This window comes from Arvicola amphibius, chromosome 10 (genome assembly GCF_903992535.2).
Source record: "Arvicola amphibius chromosome 10, mArvAmp1.2, whole genome shotgun sequence".
NCBI classification, from domain to species: Eukaryota; Metazoa; Chordata; class Mammalia; order Rodentia; family Cricetidae; genus Arvicola; species Arvicola amphibius.
Window position 1 is genome coordinate 63,584,725 of NC_052056.1, and position 17,266 is coordinate 63,601,990.

Genomic DNA, 17,266 nt, shown 5'->3' on the forward strand with positions numbered 1-17,266 from the left:
GCTGAAGATATCTTGAATCTGTTGATCCTCTTACCTCTCTCCCAAGCACTAGCATTACAGGCATGAACCGCCATCCCCAGTTTTATTTTTAAAACTAAGTTTTTGGTTAGCATACAAAATAATAGTTTTCAATGTGGTGATTTCATATATGTATAATTGTTGTCTCACTCCCTCACTCATCCTGCTTTCTCCCATTCCCCTTCAGACCTTAGACATTTTTTAAAATGTAAAATAAACTGGGTGCTGTGGCAATGCCTATAATCCTTGTACTCTGGAGGTACAGACAGGAGGCCACCCTCAGTTGTGTAGGGAGTTCAAGACCAGTCTGTGTTACTGAGACTCTGTTTTAAAAACCTAAATAAACAAAATCCAAACTTTTATTTAGATTAACTATTTTGTCTCATGAGGACAGTCTTAAGCATGCGGGATACCTCTAAATAAAAATGCTCATTTAAAAGATTGTGTGTGTGTGTGTGTGTGTGTAATAAAAGTGATTAAAAATAGTGAAGGCTGTACTCATTCTTCATATTAATCCCAAAGACTTCACTTGACAAATGTAAATACAGTCTTGGATTGGTGTATATTGGACACAATAGCCTTCCTTAAGCCTAAACACAGAAACAAAAGCATGTATTATAAGAGAAAGTCTGAGATGGAAGTGATAAAGTGGGTATTGAGTGAACCTTTGTTAAAATTTAGCTGGTATCCTTGTAAAATTTCCATGTATTCATTAAGTTATATTATGTCATTTTTATTGTTAGCTGATTTGAAGTTGACTTCTGTCCTCATACTTGTCATAGTTTGCTTACTCTGGTTGGAAGATTAAGATTTTATTATTCTTTTCCCATAGGTATTTGTATAGATACTAAGATTAAGATTGTTCTATGGGCTGGGTTAGTTTAAATGTACCAGGGCATATTTTGCTTCAGTTGCACAAAATAGAACTTTCGAGTTGTGGATTTGTTGTGGGTGCTATAAATTTGAAAATCAAATAAGTTGAGAATGCTAGTTGTGGTATTTATAATTCAGGATCTTTGATGCATCCTTTGTGTCCTTTGGTTTTTAGCTGGGTGGAGTGATAAATGCCTGTAATCTCAGGACGTGATAAATTGAGGGAAAAGGTTTGGACCAGTTTAGGCTTTATGGAGCGACCTAATCTCAAAAAAAATGGGGGTTAAATATTTATTTTAAAAATTTTATTTGTGTATGTCACAGGGGGATGCAAGCATACACATGCCAGAGCATGTATGTAGAGGGCAGAAAGAACTACACAGTGAATGCAGGACCAACCTGGGCCACATGGGTGTTTTCAAAAAAGAAGTATAATATTTAATACAAATATAATACTTAAAATTGCTATGCTTGATGTTTTACTTGAGTTAATGATCACTCTAAAGAACCTTGTAAAATTCTTCGAGAATTCTAGGTAGGCTTAGTAAGTTTCATTTCCTTTTATTTTGGACTGACCTGAACTTATTATTCCCCTGCCTCAGTCTCCTGATTGCTGGGATTACTGATGTATACACCACATTTGGCTCTGAATTGTTACAGTATTACTCTCTTAAAAAGCAAAGATGTCTAAGAGGTTTGGGGAATTCTCTGCCTGTTGACGCCAGTTTGTCTTGTTTTAGGAAATAGGGTCTGACCATTTTAGAACAGACTAAAGACAATCAGTTCTTAGAAATTATGGAATGGGGGATATAAGCATTATATTAAACTTGGTGAGTTTTAGTTCTGATAGCTTCATTTTGTTCTTCACTGCAGAACACCCCCTACCCCGTGAAGTAAATCCATTTCATTATAAATTCAAGGAAGGGTTTGGTTAAGGACAATAGCCTAACCCTTTGCTGTTTAGATAACATCAAGATTCAGGCAGGCAGTGTGACCGGAACTTGTGTGTGCTAGCAGGATAGGATTTATTCAGTAGGAGCTCTGCCAGTGACAAAGAACAGAAGGTATATGTTCTAAAACCCATTTAAAGTTTCTGAATTTAAAAGTCCTAGATTTTAATATCTTAATCATCTTAAGACAGAACCTATATTTGGCATAAAATTCTAGTGTTGTATGGATTTTTATGGCTTTATTTTATACGAAGAACCAGTTTTTGAAAGCTGAAGTATCAGGATCTGAGAGGAATAATGGTATAATGTTATTGGTAAGATTTATTTTCTGTGATAAAGAAATTGACTTAATTGAAAAAAATGCACTCTAGCAAGCCAACAAGGCTTTGTTCAATGTAGTTTTGAAGCTTGTTGTTAATGCTGAAAATGTCTTATTTGGGTGTCTGTCAGAAAAGTATTTAATATGCATCTTGGTTGTGTTGTATTTTAAGATACTTTTATATTCTTTATCTTTATGGAGTCATTGAAAGGTTTATTTATATAAACATTTACATTTATAATATGCGTGTTCTAAATGTAAGCAGAGTTGGAATTATGAGTTTTCCAAGTGTATATGAAGGGTTAATTCTTGATAATTTCCTGGGAGGTGTGATATATTTGAAGTTAGTGATAATGGGTGAATTTTAGAACAGTTTTATATTTAAATTAATTTTGCAATTTTGCTAACTTTGGTAAAATTGGTAAGACGTTAATTATGTCTTAAAGCATTTGACATGTAGAGAAGTAATTTTTGTATAAAGTATTGCAATATAACATGGTCAGTGATTGTTTAGGAAAATAAATTACCATGCAAGTCAAGAAGAATTGGAATATTCCTTGATACGCTTTTTTACTGCTCAAGATCTTGGGAATATAGTTAATACTTGTTTAAGAAATTTGGCGGAAAAATTTAAATAGTTTGTGGGCCCAGTGAAGACATTGAATTTTAATGGCAATTCCACCTCAACATACTGGTTTGTTCCTTATAATTCCAGTACTTTTGAGGCTGAGCTAAAAAGATTGCCATAAGTTTGAGCTAGCTTGGATTACATATCTTGGCAGCTGGTGGAGTGGGGGGTTGGAGGGAGGAAGGAAGGAGATGGGATTGTTAGGTGTGGTGATGAACACCTTTAACTTTAATCCCAACACACAGGCAGTCAGCCTGGTCCACTGTTGGGGGCTGCAGACCCCTGGCCCCTTGACTTTCTTTGCCTGACACAGACCCTTTGCCTGCTGAAGTGAACTGAGGAAAACAACTTGTTTACCCGTGCTTGCAGCTGCTCTGAGCACGAGACCTTGATGGCAGGGGAGTGGGTTCTGGTGAGGCCTGCAGCTGAAAGATCCCAAGAGCTGGGGTGTGGCTATATAAGATCCCTATATAAGCTTCCCTGGAGCACAATAAAGTTGGCATTCTTGTTTCAAGGATGACCCGTGTCCTCGTGTCTCTGTGCGTGTGTTTTTAAGTCTGCAGCCTAGTTCCTGGCTCGCACACCATCCCATAGTGCAGGCGCTACAGTCTACATAGTGGGCTCCAGGACAGCTGGGCTACATAGTGAGATCCTGTAAAAAAAGAAAAAGACTAGGGACCCTTTTTCAGATCCTTTCCTTCCCTCTGTTTTTTTCCCCTCTCCTGGGTCTCTTGTAGCCCACGCTGGCCTGGAACTCCAAGTAGCTGAGGCTGACCTTGAACTTTGATCCTCTAGCCTCCACTTTCCAGCGTCTAGCTTTACAGGTGGGCCAACCATACCCAGGGTTGCTCTTTGTGTGCAGATCTTCTGGTGACATAACTTATGTGTTTCTTTTTACTCCCAGCCTTAGAAGCTTAGGGATTGCTGGACCCAGTTGAGTTTCCTGATCTATGTTCAGTAAACTGGAGCAAGTGTGGAACATGCTGTGTTAGCGTCACAGTGCTCAGTTACCAGTTTCCTTCATTGCCTGATGTTCATTCTTTAAATCATTATGCATTTTGTTTCTGTTTTAGACAGGGGGTAAATCACTATTTGAAACTGAAGATTATAAAAACTGGAAGCAGGGGCTGGTGAGATGGCTCAGTGGGTAAAAGTGCTTCTCTCACAAGTCTGATGACACCTGTGTTCAGTATCTGGCACTCGAGAGAGGGTGAGAACTGACTTTGTTGTCCTCTGACCTCCACACACTTTGTGGAATACCCACTTGGACTTGCACAAGCACAATAATAAAAATTTAAATTTAAAGACTAGAAGTAGTTTCTTTCTGTGTAAATGTGGTAATGGGAAATAACTAAAATTGGTTATCAAACATTATTCCCAATACATCCTTAGTGGTGCTGAGCTTAATGAACCCCAGCTTAGTCCAGTATTCTCTAGTGGAGACTGGCAGGGACGGGGTTGGGGTTCTTTGACTTACCTTTGAAGACAAAAGCAGGACTGGACTGTACTACAAGTTCAGGCAGTGGCTACTGATCTTTATCACAGGGAACAGTGTTGGGCTCACTTAATTGTTTCTAGATAGCTAGCCCTTGAATAACTACCGCTTCAAATCATTGATTTGATGGATTGTTATTATGGTATTGGGATGACTGTTAAGTATGCTTTAGTGCCGAAGTACGGCCATAGACAAACATTTCTACATATAGAGTAGTCTAAAATTCTTTGTCATGTAAAAAAAATTGCTGTCTTAACAGAAATATATTTGTCGAACAGTAACGGTCAAACAAGTGTTTTTTGATTGTCTGCTATGTGCCAGATCTGATGTATACTGGTTAGGGAACATATGGAGTCTAAATTGAGATAATAGTGTTCCACTGTGTTCTGCAGAGACAAACCCTGTTTGTTTTTGTTTGTTTCGTTTACATGCCTGTGTGCGTACACACTACTCCCACAGTTCTCTTATCTTTCCATTGTGGATTCACAGTGTCAAATTTAGGTCATGGGGTTTGTGTAGTGAGGCCATCTCACCAGCTCTCTACCCTTGTTTTAAAGCAGTAACTCAGACTTTTTAGATTTAGTCTCTTCTGTATAATTTTACAATTATTGTTAGTGTGCAGGGGTTTATGTATTAATACTGTATTATAAGTTAGAACTGTTCCAGTGGTGCCAGATGCCTTTAATTCCAGCACTCAGGAAGATCTCAGTTAATTCAAGGCCAGGCTGGCCTATATAGTGATTTCCAGGCCAGCCAGAGAAGAGATTTAGAACTGATAATTTATATGTAACTGGCCATTGGTATTGTGGAGGACTGATGCCAGGATTTGCCAGGTACTGAAGTCTGAGGTATTTAATTTTTTATGCAATATGGTAGACTATTTGCACTTAACCCATGTATATTCTTTTGCTATTCACGACAGTAAAAAAGTATACATGTCGAGTACAAGTGCTTCCTCTTCTCATATTTGCTCCCTGGTTGGTTGAACTCACTGGAAGTCTTCTGGGGATGCAGATACGGCTCAGCGGGAGAACACTTAGTTATCCAAGAACCCTAGGCAGGTTCTCCATCTCCTCAGAAACAGTACTTGCAGGTTCTGCAGTCACAATAACATGCCAGTTTTTGACTCACCACTATTTACGACCTGAAAACAGTATGCTTCATTAATCCATACCTGCTGCAGCTTTGATATATAACAATCTAAGTTCTTTTTTTTCATCCTCCAGCTTTAGGATAGTCTTATTCATCCACCTTGAGCTAAACTACTTCATGGAACGGAATTGAATTACAGTAAAACAACAAGCACCAGCAAGAAAACCAACCTCACAGCCTGTTTTGGGAGTGTGTTAGGTAGGGAGAGGAAGAATCTCATCAAGGTTAAATAGCTCAGACTAGCCTCAGACTCCGGTTATTCTGAGTGCTGGGATTACAGGTGTGTACCCCTTGGTCTGTGTTTTAAGGGATTTAAGTACCTAACAAATACTTATCGAATGTGTTACATACTTAATAGTAATTCCTAGCCAAAATTTTATTAGGATGATACTGTACCAGCCTTGTCTGATACCAGGTACACTGAGCAATCCTCTATGATTGTTTTCTACTCTCTATGAAGCTGTCTGGGGTGAAAATGAGTTAATGGACAGATTAGTAAGAAAGGGATAAGGGAGAGATCATTAAAGACATTTGTAAAATACCACCATTTTTATTGCCAAGAAATTAAAGTTTGGCCAGGTGGTGGTGGTGCATGCCTTTAATCCCAGTACTCAGGAGGCAGAAGCAGGTAAATCTCTTGAGTTTGAGGCCAGCCTGGTCTACAGTGCGAGCCTGGGAAGGCCAGGACTACATGGAGAAACCCTATCTAAGCAACAAACTTTGTTTTGTTGTTGAGACAGGGTCTTACTGTTTTTGCAACAACAGCTGGCCTGGAGTTTACTATGTAAGCCAGATTGGCCTTGAATGCACAGATATTCTTTCAAATGCTGTCCTGGGATTTAAAGTTGTGAGCTACCATACCTGGTATTATTAACATTTTTAAAGATAGATCATTCTTTGATATTTTCATTCATTTCATTTAGTGTGTTTTGACATACCCATCCTCTTGTCTCCATTGTCATCTTCTCCCTCTTCCACAGAACACTTTCTCAACAAGACTAAAAAAATTTAAAAAATTTTTTTTTTATTTTGGTATTATGCATTCAGTTTAGTTAGGGTTGATTGGACAGCTTACTAGTGACTATTCCACTAAAGAAATTTGCCCCCCTCCCCAAGCTAATGCTCAGGTGCTCTGAGCCCCTTCTCTGTCCATGATGGAACGGCGATGGCCATATTTGCTGCTGTGAGTGAGTGAGTGCTGCTGTTATGTGCAGAGGACAGCGTTTCACATTCCCCACCTTTGGGTTCTTTTTCCCGCTGCCATTTACAATGATGTGAGCCTTGAAGGGAGTGATACAGATGTGGTGTTTAGGGTTGAGCTTTCAACAGTTACTTATTTTACTAGTTATGAGTCTAACTGCAAAAAGATGTATCTCTGTCCAAGATTGAGAGCAGCAATAGTCTATGGGTATAAACATAACTATTTGGAAGGTAGTTTGGACAAAACAAGAATAATAGATTTGTTCCCCTTAGGCCTGAGAATCAGGTTACAGGTCAAAGCATGATTTTCCTCCTGTGGAATGGGCCCCAAATACTATCACAAAGTAGTTAGTTTTGTACATAACAGTCATGACCTTGTTGTACCCACGAGGATGTTTTGTCTGACAGGTTGGTGTTGTTGTGAACAAAATCCATATTGGGGTAAGACTGTTGATAACTTTTCTCCAGTAGCACCTTCTGGCACTAGGGAGGTTCTCCACAGGGAGACAGTTTATATCTGAGTTCCAACTTGATTTCTCAGTGTGTGGTCATCAGCAGTGGGGTTTTACCATCTAGTTGTGGTGGGCAGCCAAGATCTGTTTTTAAAGAAAGGCAACATTTGTTTCTTTTGTTCTTGCAGTTATCTTCACCTGTTGTGTGAAGCACAGCACCTATCAAGCCTCTGTAGAGATGGACAAAGAAGAAAGGAAGACTATCAATAAGGGTCAAGAAGATGAAATGGTAACTATCCTTCATAATTTCCTAAGGAGTAAAAAGAAAATTAATGAAAAAACCCAACATAGGTTGGGTTACAACCCAGTGGCAGAGTGTTTGTCCAGCTAATGTTCTGAGGCTCTTGATTGGATCCCTAGTGAATGCCTATCCATGACACATACATATGAATTTTCGTATCCCGATTTAGGGTATGTATGTGCATGTGCGCTTCTGCACGCATATTTTGTTTGTTTTAGGCAAAGTCACCATGAAGCCCTGGTTGAACCGAAATTTAACTCCATAGACCAGGCCAGCTTCAGTCTCATGAGTTCTACCTGCGTGTGCCTTTCAAGTCCACGGATCAAAGGCACTTGCCTTTTTACCTGGTTTGACTTGAGTTTAATTGAAGTGGTTGTTTTTGTTGCTGTTAATATTATTATTTTTGTTTTTTGAGACAGGGTTTCTCTGTGTAGCCCTGACTGTTCTGGAACTCACAGTAGACCAGGCAGCCTCAGAGATCCACCTGCCTCTGCCTCCCAAGTCCTGGGGTTAAAGGGATATGCTGCTGCCACCTGACTTGTTTACTTTTAACATTTTAAAAATGTATGCTTTTTTTGTGTGTGTGTACATTAAGTACGTGTGTGCCGTGGGGTGCATGTGGTGGAGGTCAGAAGATGACTTTCAGGAGTTTTCTGGGCTTTAGGGATTGAGTTCAAGTCAGCAGGCATGCATGCCAAGAACATTTATTATGATACATCTTGTGGGCTCCCCAAGTAACCTCTCCTGAGTTAGTCTCCCAAGTGCTGAGATTATAGGCATGTATCACCATCATGTTAGGAGTAAGTTTTAGTATATCTTGTTGCCATCAGATAAACAAATTTCCACTGCTTACTTGAAATGTATACTTCATGAAGCCTTTGGCAGTTTGAGGTGTTTTATTTGGCAATCACTGGGTGGGAATTCAAGAATATTTAAAAATAATTTGGGTTAATAAAGTTGATCAGTTACTGTGGTATTGAAACAGTTAGCAAGTTACTTTAAAAAAAATCATCTAAATGTAATGTGCCTGGCATAGTCATGCATGCTTTAATCCTGGATGCAGGGGACAGAGGCAGGAGGATCATAAGTTGGAGGCCAACCTTGGGTGCATCACTTATCAGTGTGAGACCCTGTGTCACGGCCAGCACTTTTAATATCTGAGCCATCTCAACAATCTGAGATCCTCGTCTCAATTAGTCAGTGAATGTAGTGTCATAAAATATGACGGAAGTAAAAAAGACTGGTGAAATCCTGACACTGAGTGTAGTTGACAGTAATCGAACACTGTGGTTTTGACAGAGGAAACTGGATTGAAGGATCTAGAAGAAACACTGATATTTTTACACTTTTCTGTAAGTCTGAAATGGTTGCAAAACAAAACCTTTTAAAAATGAAAGGATAAAAATGAAAAGGAATGGGACTGAAGAGCTTGCTTGTGCTTGAGAGCACTGGCTAGTCTTCTAGCGGACCCAGGTTTGATTCTCTGTATCCACATGGAGACTTGGATTCATTTGTAATGCCACTTCCAGGGGGCATCCAGAGCCACTTCTGGTCTTGAGGGCACTGCACACACATGGCTTACAGTCACATGGACAAAACATTCATACACATAAAGTATATATGATTTGCTGTGTATCTTTGAAACAAGTTTATCTGCCTTATTTTCTCATTAATCATACACACACAGTTGAATTAGTAGCAAATAATTTATTAGACATAAATATAGAACATGGTCAATAAACTTTACTATTAAATCTGAAATTTTCAGTAAGTTTAACTGAAAATAACAGGTAAATAATCAGTTGAGAAAATAAAACTTATATAAAAATGTATCTTGGAAATAAGTTCAAGTTTATCTGCCTTATCATTTGCTCATTAATCATGTGATTGCCATTTTTGTTCAGGAGATACATGGCTATAACTTATGCCACTGGAAGCTTGCCATGGTTTCCATAGGAGTGGTTTGTACTGGTGGTTTTCTCCTCCTCCTCCTCTATTGGATGCCTGAGTGGCGAGTGAAAGCCACGTGCGTTAGAGCTGCAGTTAAAGACTGTGAAGTGGTGCTGCTCAGGACTACCGTAAGTCCACGCGCGTGTTACTAGTAGTTGGTTGATTATTCAGTAATGTCTTTGTGTAAACTGTTCAGAATAAGTGACTGGGACTTTGGAATGTTTAGTATTTCTCAGGTATGACTTTGATATGAATATTTTTTATAAGAGGCTGTAATAGTTAGTTTATTATATATGTGAGTAAATTAAGGCTTGAATTGTGAACTTTTATGGAATCTTTTATACTGTGATGTGCTAAAGTTGATCATAAATTTTTCATGTTAAGTGATTCGGAAATGATGATACTCTCTCAGCACGAGATGACTAAATTTTTAAGTAATAGAATTTACATAAAAGTACAGGCTGTTATTTAATGTGCATAACTTACTTACCTTTCTCCCTTTCTTCTAAGGATGAATTTAGAATGTGGTTTTGTGCAAAAATTCGCTTTCTTCCTCTGGAAAATCAACCAAATTTTAACGCAAAATCTGTAGTTAATAAGGTTTCTAATGGCCATGCTGTTCATTTAACTGATAATCTGCCTGAAGAAAACAGATGCGAGATGAATAAATACTCACAGACTCAGTCCCAACAGGTACTGTGATGGAGTATCAAAGCTTTTTTGAAAAACCATAATGTTCTACATTGTCAAAGGTAGATCATAATTTGCAAAATTATACATGAGTTAAAATTGCATGCATTGTAAAATACATCTGCCATTAAATAAAACTAGGTTTAGTAGAAAAAGTGACATGTTATGAGAAGTGATGATAAGCCTTGTGATGTAATATTTGTGTGTGTTCTACAGATGCGTTATTTCACCCATCATAGCATAAAATATTTCTGGAATGATACCATTCACAATTTTGATTTCTTAAAGTAAGTATTTTTCTTTTGCTTAGAATGTATTATGAACATCTTGAAAATGCATTTTTAAAAAGCTGTATTCTAATGTTACATAAATTCAGAGAGACTAATTCCATTACCTTTATACACTTACTAAAGTGAGTTTCACCTGCAACTTGTACCTTTGGAAAATTTACATAAAATTTAGAAAGCTCATGCTTGTGAAGCTAGCCGTCAGGGAGGCTGAGGGGCGTGAGGAATTTTAGTATACCTCACAGCTTAGGTTTTCTACTTGGTTTTTCTTGTTATATTTTACTTTGTTTTGGGTGTGCACTGGGCTTAGGATTGAATCTGGGACTCACACATGCTACTAAGCAGTGTGTGACTGTAGCACTGAGCCCCACCTCCCAGCCCCAGAGCTTTAGCTTTCCTGTGTTGTTGGTCCCATTCATTTGTAATCAGAGAATCATGGAATACATATTTAGACACTTTACTGTCGTGATGAGAAAGAGCACTTGCAACTGTGTTACCTTTGATAGGACAAATTGGAATAATTTCTTATTTTGTGTGTGTAAAAAAAGGATCAAGAATACTTAAGATAATACCTGGAAATTTTACCTGAAATACTAAAGAATTAGAATGTTCTGTAATGGGCCTGATGGTTTTCTCATGCCTGGTTTTAAGTTGAAGAACCATCGCTTTAAGGAAAAATGCTGATGTCAAATGCCAATGTCCTGCAGTCTTGTTAACTGCTAGTCTGTCTTTGAACTGCATTCTGGAGAAGTCATCAGCTCTGATGGAAAGAATGTCTAATATAATTGTTTGGTCTCTGCCAGCCACTGAAATTTGCAAAATTTAAACTTATCCTAATGATAACAACAAATTGTAGAGCTTAGCTTCCCTGTATGTAAATGTAGAGAATAAGGAAATTAATGTGTTTAATTCTCTTGCTTTAGAAATGTTTGGCTGGTATCAGTTAAAATAAGTAAAATTATGTTTTTTGGGGGGCGGGGAAACATCCTAGTTAGGATTGTTCTAGGTTTTAGACATTTATGGTCGTAAATTCTATATTTGAAACGAGGTATGTAGTAGTAGTTCAGGAAAGTATATTGGTGCATTGTGGAAGAAAATGAATAGGATTTCTTCATTTAAAACTAAAAATATAAAGGAGAAACAGGATACAAACCAAGTCTTGTTTAGAATTCTCACTAGTTATACTTTATCTGGAGTTTATTAGTTTTATTGCTTACTCAAAACCTTTGAAAACTGTTAAAGGATAATGCTACTATATGTACATTTACTTACATAGTATTATTTAGAGCCATGACATACAGTGGATAACATAGCTATGTTTGAGACTTATACCAATTCATTGTTTTATCTAAGACTGAGATTTTTAAAATTCTCATGATTTCTAATTTTGTTGTTAAGAATTTCTAAGAAGTTTGTAAGGAAGTTACAGTTTTAAAATCACACATATAGCAAAATGAGGCATTAATATGGATATTTAAAACTTTGTTTAAAGTAAAAACTTTGGATTTATTTAGGGGACTGGATGAAGGTGTTTCTTGTACATCAATTTATGAAAAGCATAGTGCAGGACTGACAAAGGGGATGCATGCCTACAGGTAACTTTATCCAACTAAAGTAGATCTGTTCTCAAAATTCCTAAATTCAGAAGTGTGTATATAGCCAGCTCTGTACAATATAATGTAGGTACCTAAGCAAAACATGCTGTTAGTTGTGCTCTTACTGATATTTTGAGCAGAACTCCTTTAGTTTAAGAATTATAAGAATATTAAGCTAAAGTTAACTATCCTAAAGTTTTATTTTTATCAATTCTAAGATGCAAAACTCATTTTCTTGTCTCTGAAATTGAAATGTTTAGTGTGTGGAGTGCCATCCTCAGTCACACATTATAATGGAGTGTTCTGTAAATTAGCAGCACCTTAGGATTTTCTGATATGGGAAGTATAAGCATGAGCTTGGATTTCCCACCAGGAAAAATATGGTTAAAGTATAAAAATAATACCAGTGTATTGCATATTTTAAAGATGTAGTTTTTGGATTGAATTCGAATTTTTTTGTACTATCGTAATGTGTTTTTCAATGTTTTAACAAAAAAATTCAGACTTAATTAACACTTTATAAAAGGCTATAATATAGCATACAAATCATTATTATATTATTATTATTATAATAGCATACAAATCATTACAGGAGATTAAAATGAAGAACCTGTGGGTTTTAGAGGGATGAGGGATCGGGTAGAATTTACAGTCTTTCTCAAGCTACACCCTACACCGATGCACTCCCCCACCTCCCTGTTTTTTTGGGGGGGGGGGCTTTTATTTATTTATTTTTTAAAAAATAATGACAAGGCCTCATAGTTAAGACTGACTTCACTCAGTATGTAGTCAAGGATGGATGTCTTTGAACTCCTGGTCTTACATTTGCTTCCCAAGTGGTGGGCTTCCAGAGCTTGGTTTATGCAGTCCTTTGGAATTGAAGCCAGGGTCTTATACATGAATGGCAAAGGCTCTGATAGTGGAGCAGCAGCATCCCTGTCACTAAGCACTTTAAGAAAATGTTTTTCTGAAGGATTTCAAGTGTGCAGTGTTTTGAAATGAACTTTGTTAGTAAAATATTCTCCCCAAGGAAAAGAAGTAGAGTAAGATTCTTCAAAGTATTTAATTTCTTATAAAAGTCGTAATTTAAATCTCAATACAATTTGCTCTGTTTGGGGCTAGAGAAAATGTCTCAGTGGTTAAGAGTACTTGTTCTCCCAGAGGACATGGATATAGTTCCTAGCACCCATGTGGCCACTTACAACTAATTGTCTGTAATTCCAGTTCCAGAGGATCCAATGTGCTCCCCTGGCCTCCGTGCGTATTGCATGCATGTGATGCATAGACACGGTAGGCAAAATACCCATGCACATGAAATAAAAATGAAAATTGTCAAGAAGAGAACTTGAGTCAGTTGTCGTGGCTTACACCTTTAGTTTCAGGATTTGGGAAGCTGAGACAGAAGGATTCCCATAAGTTTGAAGGCAGCCTGATCTATATAGTAATTTTCAGGACAGCTTAGACATAACAAAATGAGTCTTTTGCTTACATGATTATTGACTAATGAGAAAGGTACTTGTCATAGTAAAAATGAGACTCAAAATGATGCAAACTGCTAAAAGCTTGGTTACCGGTATTGACTGCTTTGACTTAAATAGCATAGATAGCTTTTTAAATTTTATTTGCTTTGCTTTTTTGTTTTCAAGACAGGGTTGGTCTATGTGTTCCTGGCTGTCTTGGAACTTGCTCTGTAGACCAGGCTGGCCTCGAACTCAGAGATCTGTGTTCCTCTGCTTCCCAAGTACTGGGTTTAAAGGTGTGTGCCAGAACTACACAGGAGTTTTTTATTTATTAAAGTAGAGAACTTTAGTCATTAAGAACAGTTGGCTTTACTTATATCTAACATAATTCTTTTCCTAAATCATTTACTAATATAGTTACTGTATTTTTCTGTCATAGAAAGTTGATTTATGGAGTAAATGAAATTGCTGTGAAAGTGCCTTCTGTTTTTAAGCTTCTAATTAAAGAGGTAAGACTCTGTGTAACTAATAGTATGTGTTCCCATACACTGGGGAGAGTCACGTGTAAGGACACAGTCTTGGTATTCTGTTTAACTTTGCTTCATATTTTACTTGGAAAGTTAAGATGGAAAAATTTGTTGGCTGGTAGAAAAGTATTTATAATGTATATAGTTTTGCAATTTTGTTACAGATTTCTTTTTGTGTGTGTGTGTTTCTATCACATCTAAATCTTGTCTTAAAAGTGTATATATAGCCGGGCGGTGGTGGCGCACGCCTTTAATCCCAGCACTCAGGAGGCAGAGGCAGGTGGATCTCTGAGTTCGAGGCCAGCCTGGTCTACAAGAGCTAGTTCCAGGACAGGCTCTAAAAAAGCTACAGAGAAACCCTGTCTCAAAAAACCAAAAAGAAAAAAAAGTGTATATATAGCTTCTCATTCTCTTTGGTCCTTTTCTCATTTCATGTGGTGTAGTATTGGAAATGAAAGGAAGTGTGTTAGTTCTTGCAGTGAGGGTTCATTTATAACTGCCTTAGCTGTGTGAATAAAGGACTATGTAAAAGAAGTTAGTAACTAACTGCCTAGCCCAGGAAGGCTTGCCAGTCTTTTGTTCTGGTTTTTGGCTATAGATGGATACTTTACTAGAAATATGAGTAGCCATTTGATGCAGCTTGCAACAATAGTTTAGTGTACTGACTAAAAAATTTAGGACCAAAAAGAAAAAAGTTTCTGACGATGGTGGTGCACACCATTAATCCCAGCATTCGGGAGGCAGAGGCAGGCGGATCTTTGAGAGTATCTTATTAGTAGCTGTCTTTGATTTTTTTTTTCTTTTTTCTTTTTTTGGTTTTTCGAGACAGGGTTTCTCTGTAGCTTTTTAAAAGCCTGTCCTGGAACTAGCTCTTGTAGACCAGGCTGGCTTCGAAGACACAGGGATCCGCCTGCCTCTGCCTCCCGAGTGCTGGGATTAAAGGCGTGCGCCACCACTGCCCGGCTGATTTTTTTTTTTTTTTTAAGAAAACATTTCTACCTGCTACTTGTTTATGGATGAAGTTGGAATAATTTCTTACTATTTAATTTAGGTTTGAAGTAAAATGGTACTATATACATGAAAGTGCTTAGAAAGGTACAAAGCAGCAGTTATAAAAGACATTGGGAGGGAATTAAGGGAGATGAAATACCATTTTATAAAGTTCACCCCCAGGGCTTTCTAGTCTTACTTTTATTTGAGAATAAATACCGAGAAGTTTCTTTGAGATAACAAAGCAGTTTCTCCGTTATCACATATTTATCTTCTCTTTGTATGTCAATGAACTTTTGAAATATAAGTAAATTTATCTTTGGGGTTCATTAAAAGCAAACATTTGTCCTGTTTGATTAAAAGTTTGTTTTATCCCAGAGCACAAAATAAGTATCTGGTTGTCTACATCTCTAGTGAAATGGTGGAGAGGTGAAGAATCTACATGTTAATACATATTGTTATCTCATTTATGCCTATTGATGTATCCTTTTTGTTGTTTTTAGGTTCTCAATCCATTTTACATTTTCCAGCTGTTCAGTGTTATCCTATGGAGCATTGACGAATACTATTACTATGCTCTAGCCATTGTGATCATGTCCATAGTATCTATTATAAGCTCACTATATTCCATTAGAAAGGTAAGTCAGAATTTCTTACATCTTTCAAGAATATATTTGCATTCTGTAGTAACTTGTAAGTTTTGTAGAATGCATAGTACTTGGTATAGAGTACATTTAACGTAATATTTCCACAAGTACACATAAAACTTTCTTTTTGTTCATTTAGACAAGATAGCTGAGAGGGCCAGGGAGCCAGACCAAAGCCATGACAGGTTTCTAATAGTCTCTGGCAGGGACGTGTTTTGGTTTACTGAAGGTGACTGGAGCTGAGCAAGGAGTTCTCTAAAAAACTACAAGTCAGGGGCAACCAATTAGCAGGTCCTCCACAGCCTTCTGTTGGCTCAGCACATGACCATAGCTTCTTTATAGCTAAAGATAGCTTTCTCTACTCTGCTGCTAAACCGTCCCTAACGACTAGAGCCACCTACAGTACAATCAGCACCCCCAGATTAATTTCTTCTCCCTGGAATTCCCCTAATCTCATAAAAAGGGGCCTGTGAACCTCTTGGGTGGTCACTATGTGCTACCCCAAAATGTTGGCAGTTTTTTTTTATTTATAAACGTTCTTGCTTATTGCATACGTAACTGGTGGTCTTTTATGGGCTTCTTGCAGACCTTATCAGTAACTAGGGTAACCAGTCTTCCTACTTTACGCTTGGTCTTGAACATACTTGTGTGTGTGTGTGTGTGTGTGTACACTGTTGTTTTGTCTTCATTTATGTCAGTGCAACTCAAGTGTCTGGTGCCTGCAAAGGCCCAAGGAGATTATTGGATCCTCTGGGACTAGAGTTATAGATGATTGATTGTGAGCCACTGTGTGGGTGCTGTGAATCAACCTGGGTCTTCTATAAGAGTTGGTTGAGCTCTTAATCATTGAGCTATCTCTTCAGCCCTGGCTTTTTTCCTTTTTTTTCCCCATTTGGATTAGAGGGGAGAATCAAATACTTTATTGTTTTTGTGGTATTAGAGTTTGAATTTAAGACTGCATATGCTCACAAAGCTACACTCTTAGATGTTTTTAGAATCAAATTAGCACATAATCTCTCAGAAGCTATAGGCGTCTGTATTTGCTTGTTAAAGATTGAAGTGTTGACAAGATAATTCGTATGTTCTCAAGACTGTCTCATTTAAAGTGTATCTTTGTTTGAGCTAAAACAGTAATTCTTGAATTCCTAACTTGGGTATATGCATGGATATGTTTATATGTAACTGAGTGCAGTTTTACCTGGCGGCCTCATTTTGATCCTGGGAATCTTAGATTGTTTTTTGTCCTACTCATTGAGGCATGGCTTCAGTTGAACCCAGAGCTCACTTACTGAACTAGTTCAGCTAGCCAAATTGCTCTAGGAATCCTCTGTCTTTGCCTTTTGAGTGCTGAAATTATAGGCAGGCTGCCATGCCCATTTAGCTTTCACATGGGTGCTCAGAACTGAACTTGAGCAGTGTCTTTGCTAGGGTTTCTTCTATTGCTGTGAAGACACACTCTGACCACGGTAACTCTTACAAAGGAAAACATTTAGTTGGGACTGACTTACAGTTAAGCAGTTTAGTTCATTGTCATGGCAGGAAGCACAGTGGTATGCAGGCAGGCATGGTAATAGAGAGGTAGCTGAGAGTTCTACATCTGGATCAACAGGCAACAGGAGGAGAGAGTGACACTGGGCATGGCTTGAGCATTTGAAAACCCAAAGGCCACACCTTCCAACAGTGCTCCTGTGTGGACTTGTGGGGGCCATTTCATTCAAGCCACCAGAAGTAG

The 17,266-nt window shown here is 37.8% G+C and overlaps 1 protein-coding gene across 1 annotated transcript in view; it reads left to right on the forward strand.

Annotated features, from left to right (window-relative positions):
- Positions 1-17,266, forward strand: part of Atp13a3 (ATPase 13A3) — an 82,246-nt gene that overhangs the window by 18,678 nt on the left and 46,302 nt on the right. The window contains 8 exon segments of the mRNA XM_042055879.1: positions 5,510-5,715; positions 7,276-7,376; positions 9,293-9,466; positions 9,849-10,031; positions 10,245-10,315; positions 11,830-11,910; positions 13,810-13,879; positions 15,391-15,525. Of these exon segments, the coding sequence (XP_041911813.1) occupies positions 7,326-7,376; positions 9,293-9,466; positions 9,849-10,031; positions 10,245-10,315; positions 11,830-11,910; positions 13,810-13,879; positions 15,391-15,525 (765 nt within the window). The 5' untranslated portion in view covers positions 5,510-5,715; positions 7,276-7,325.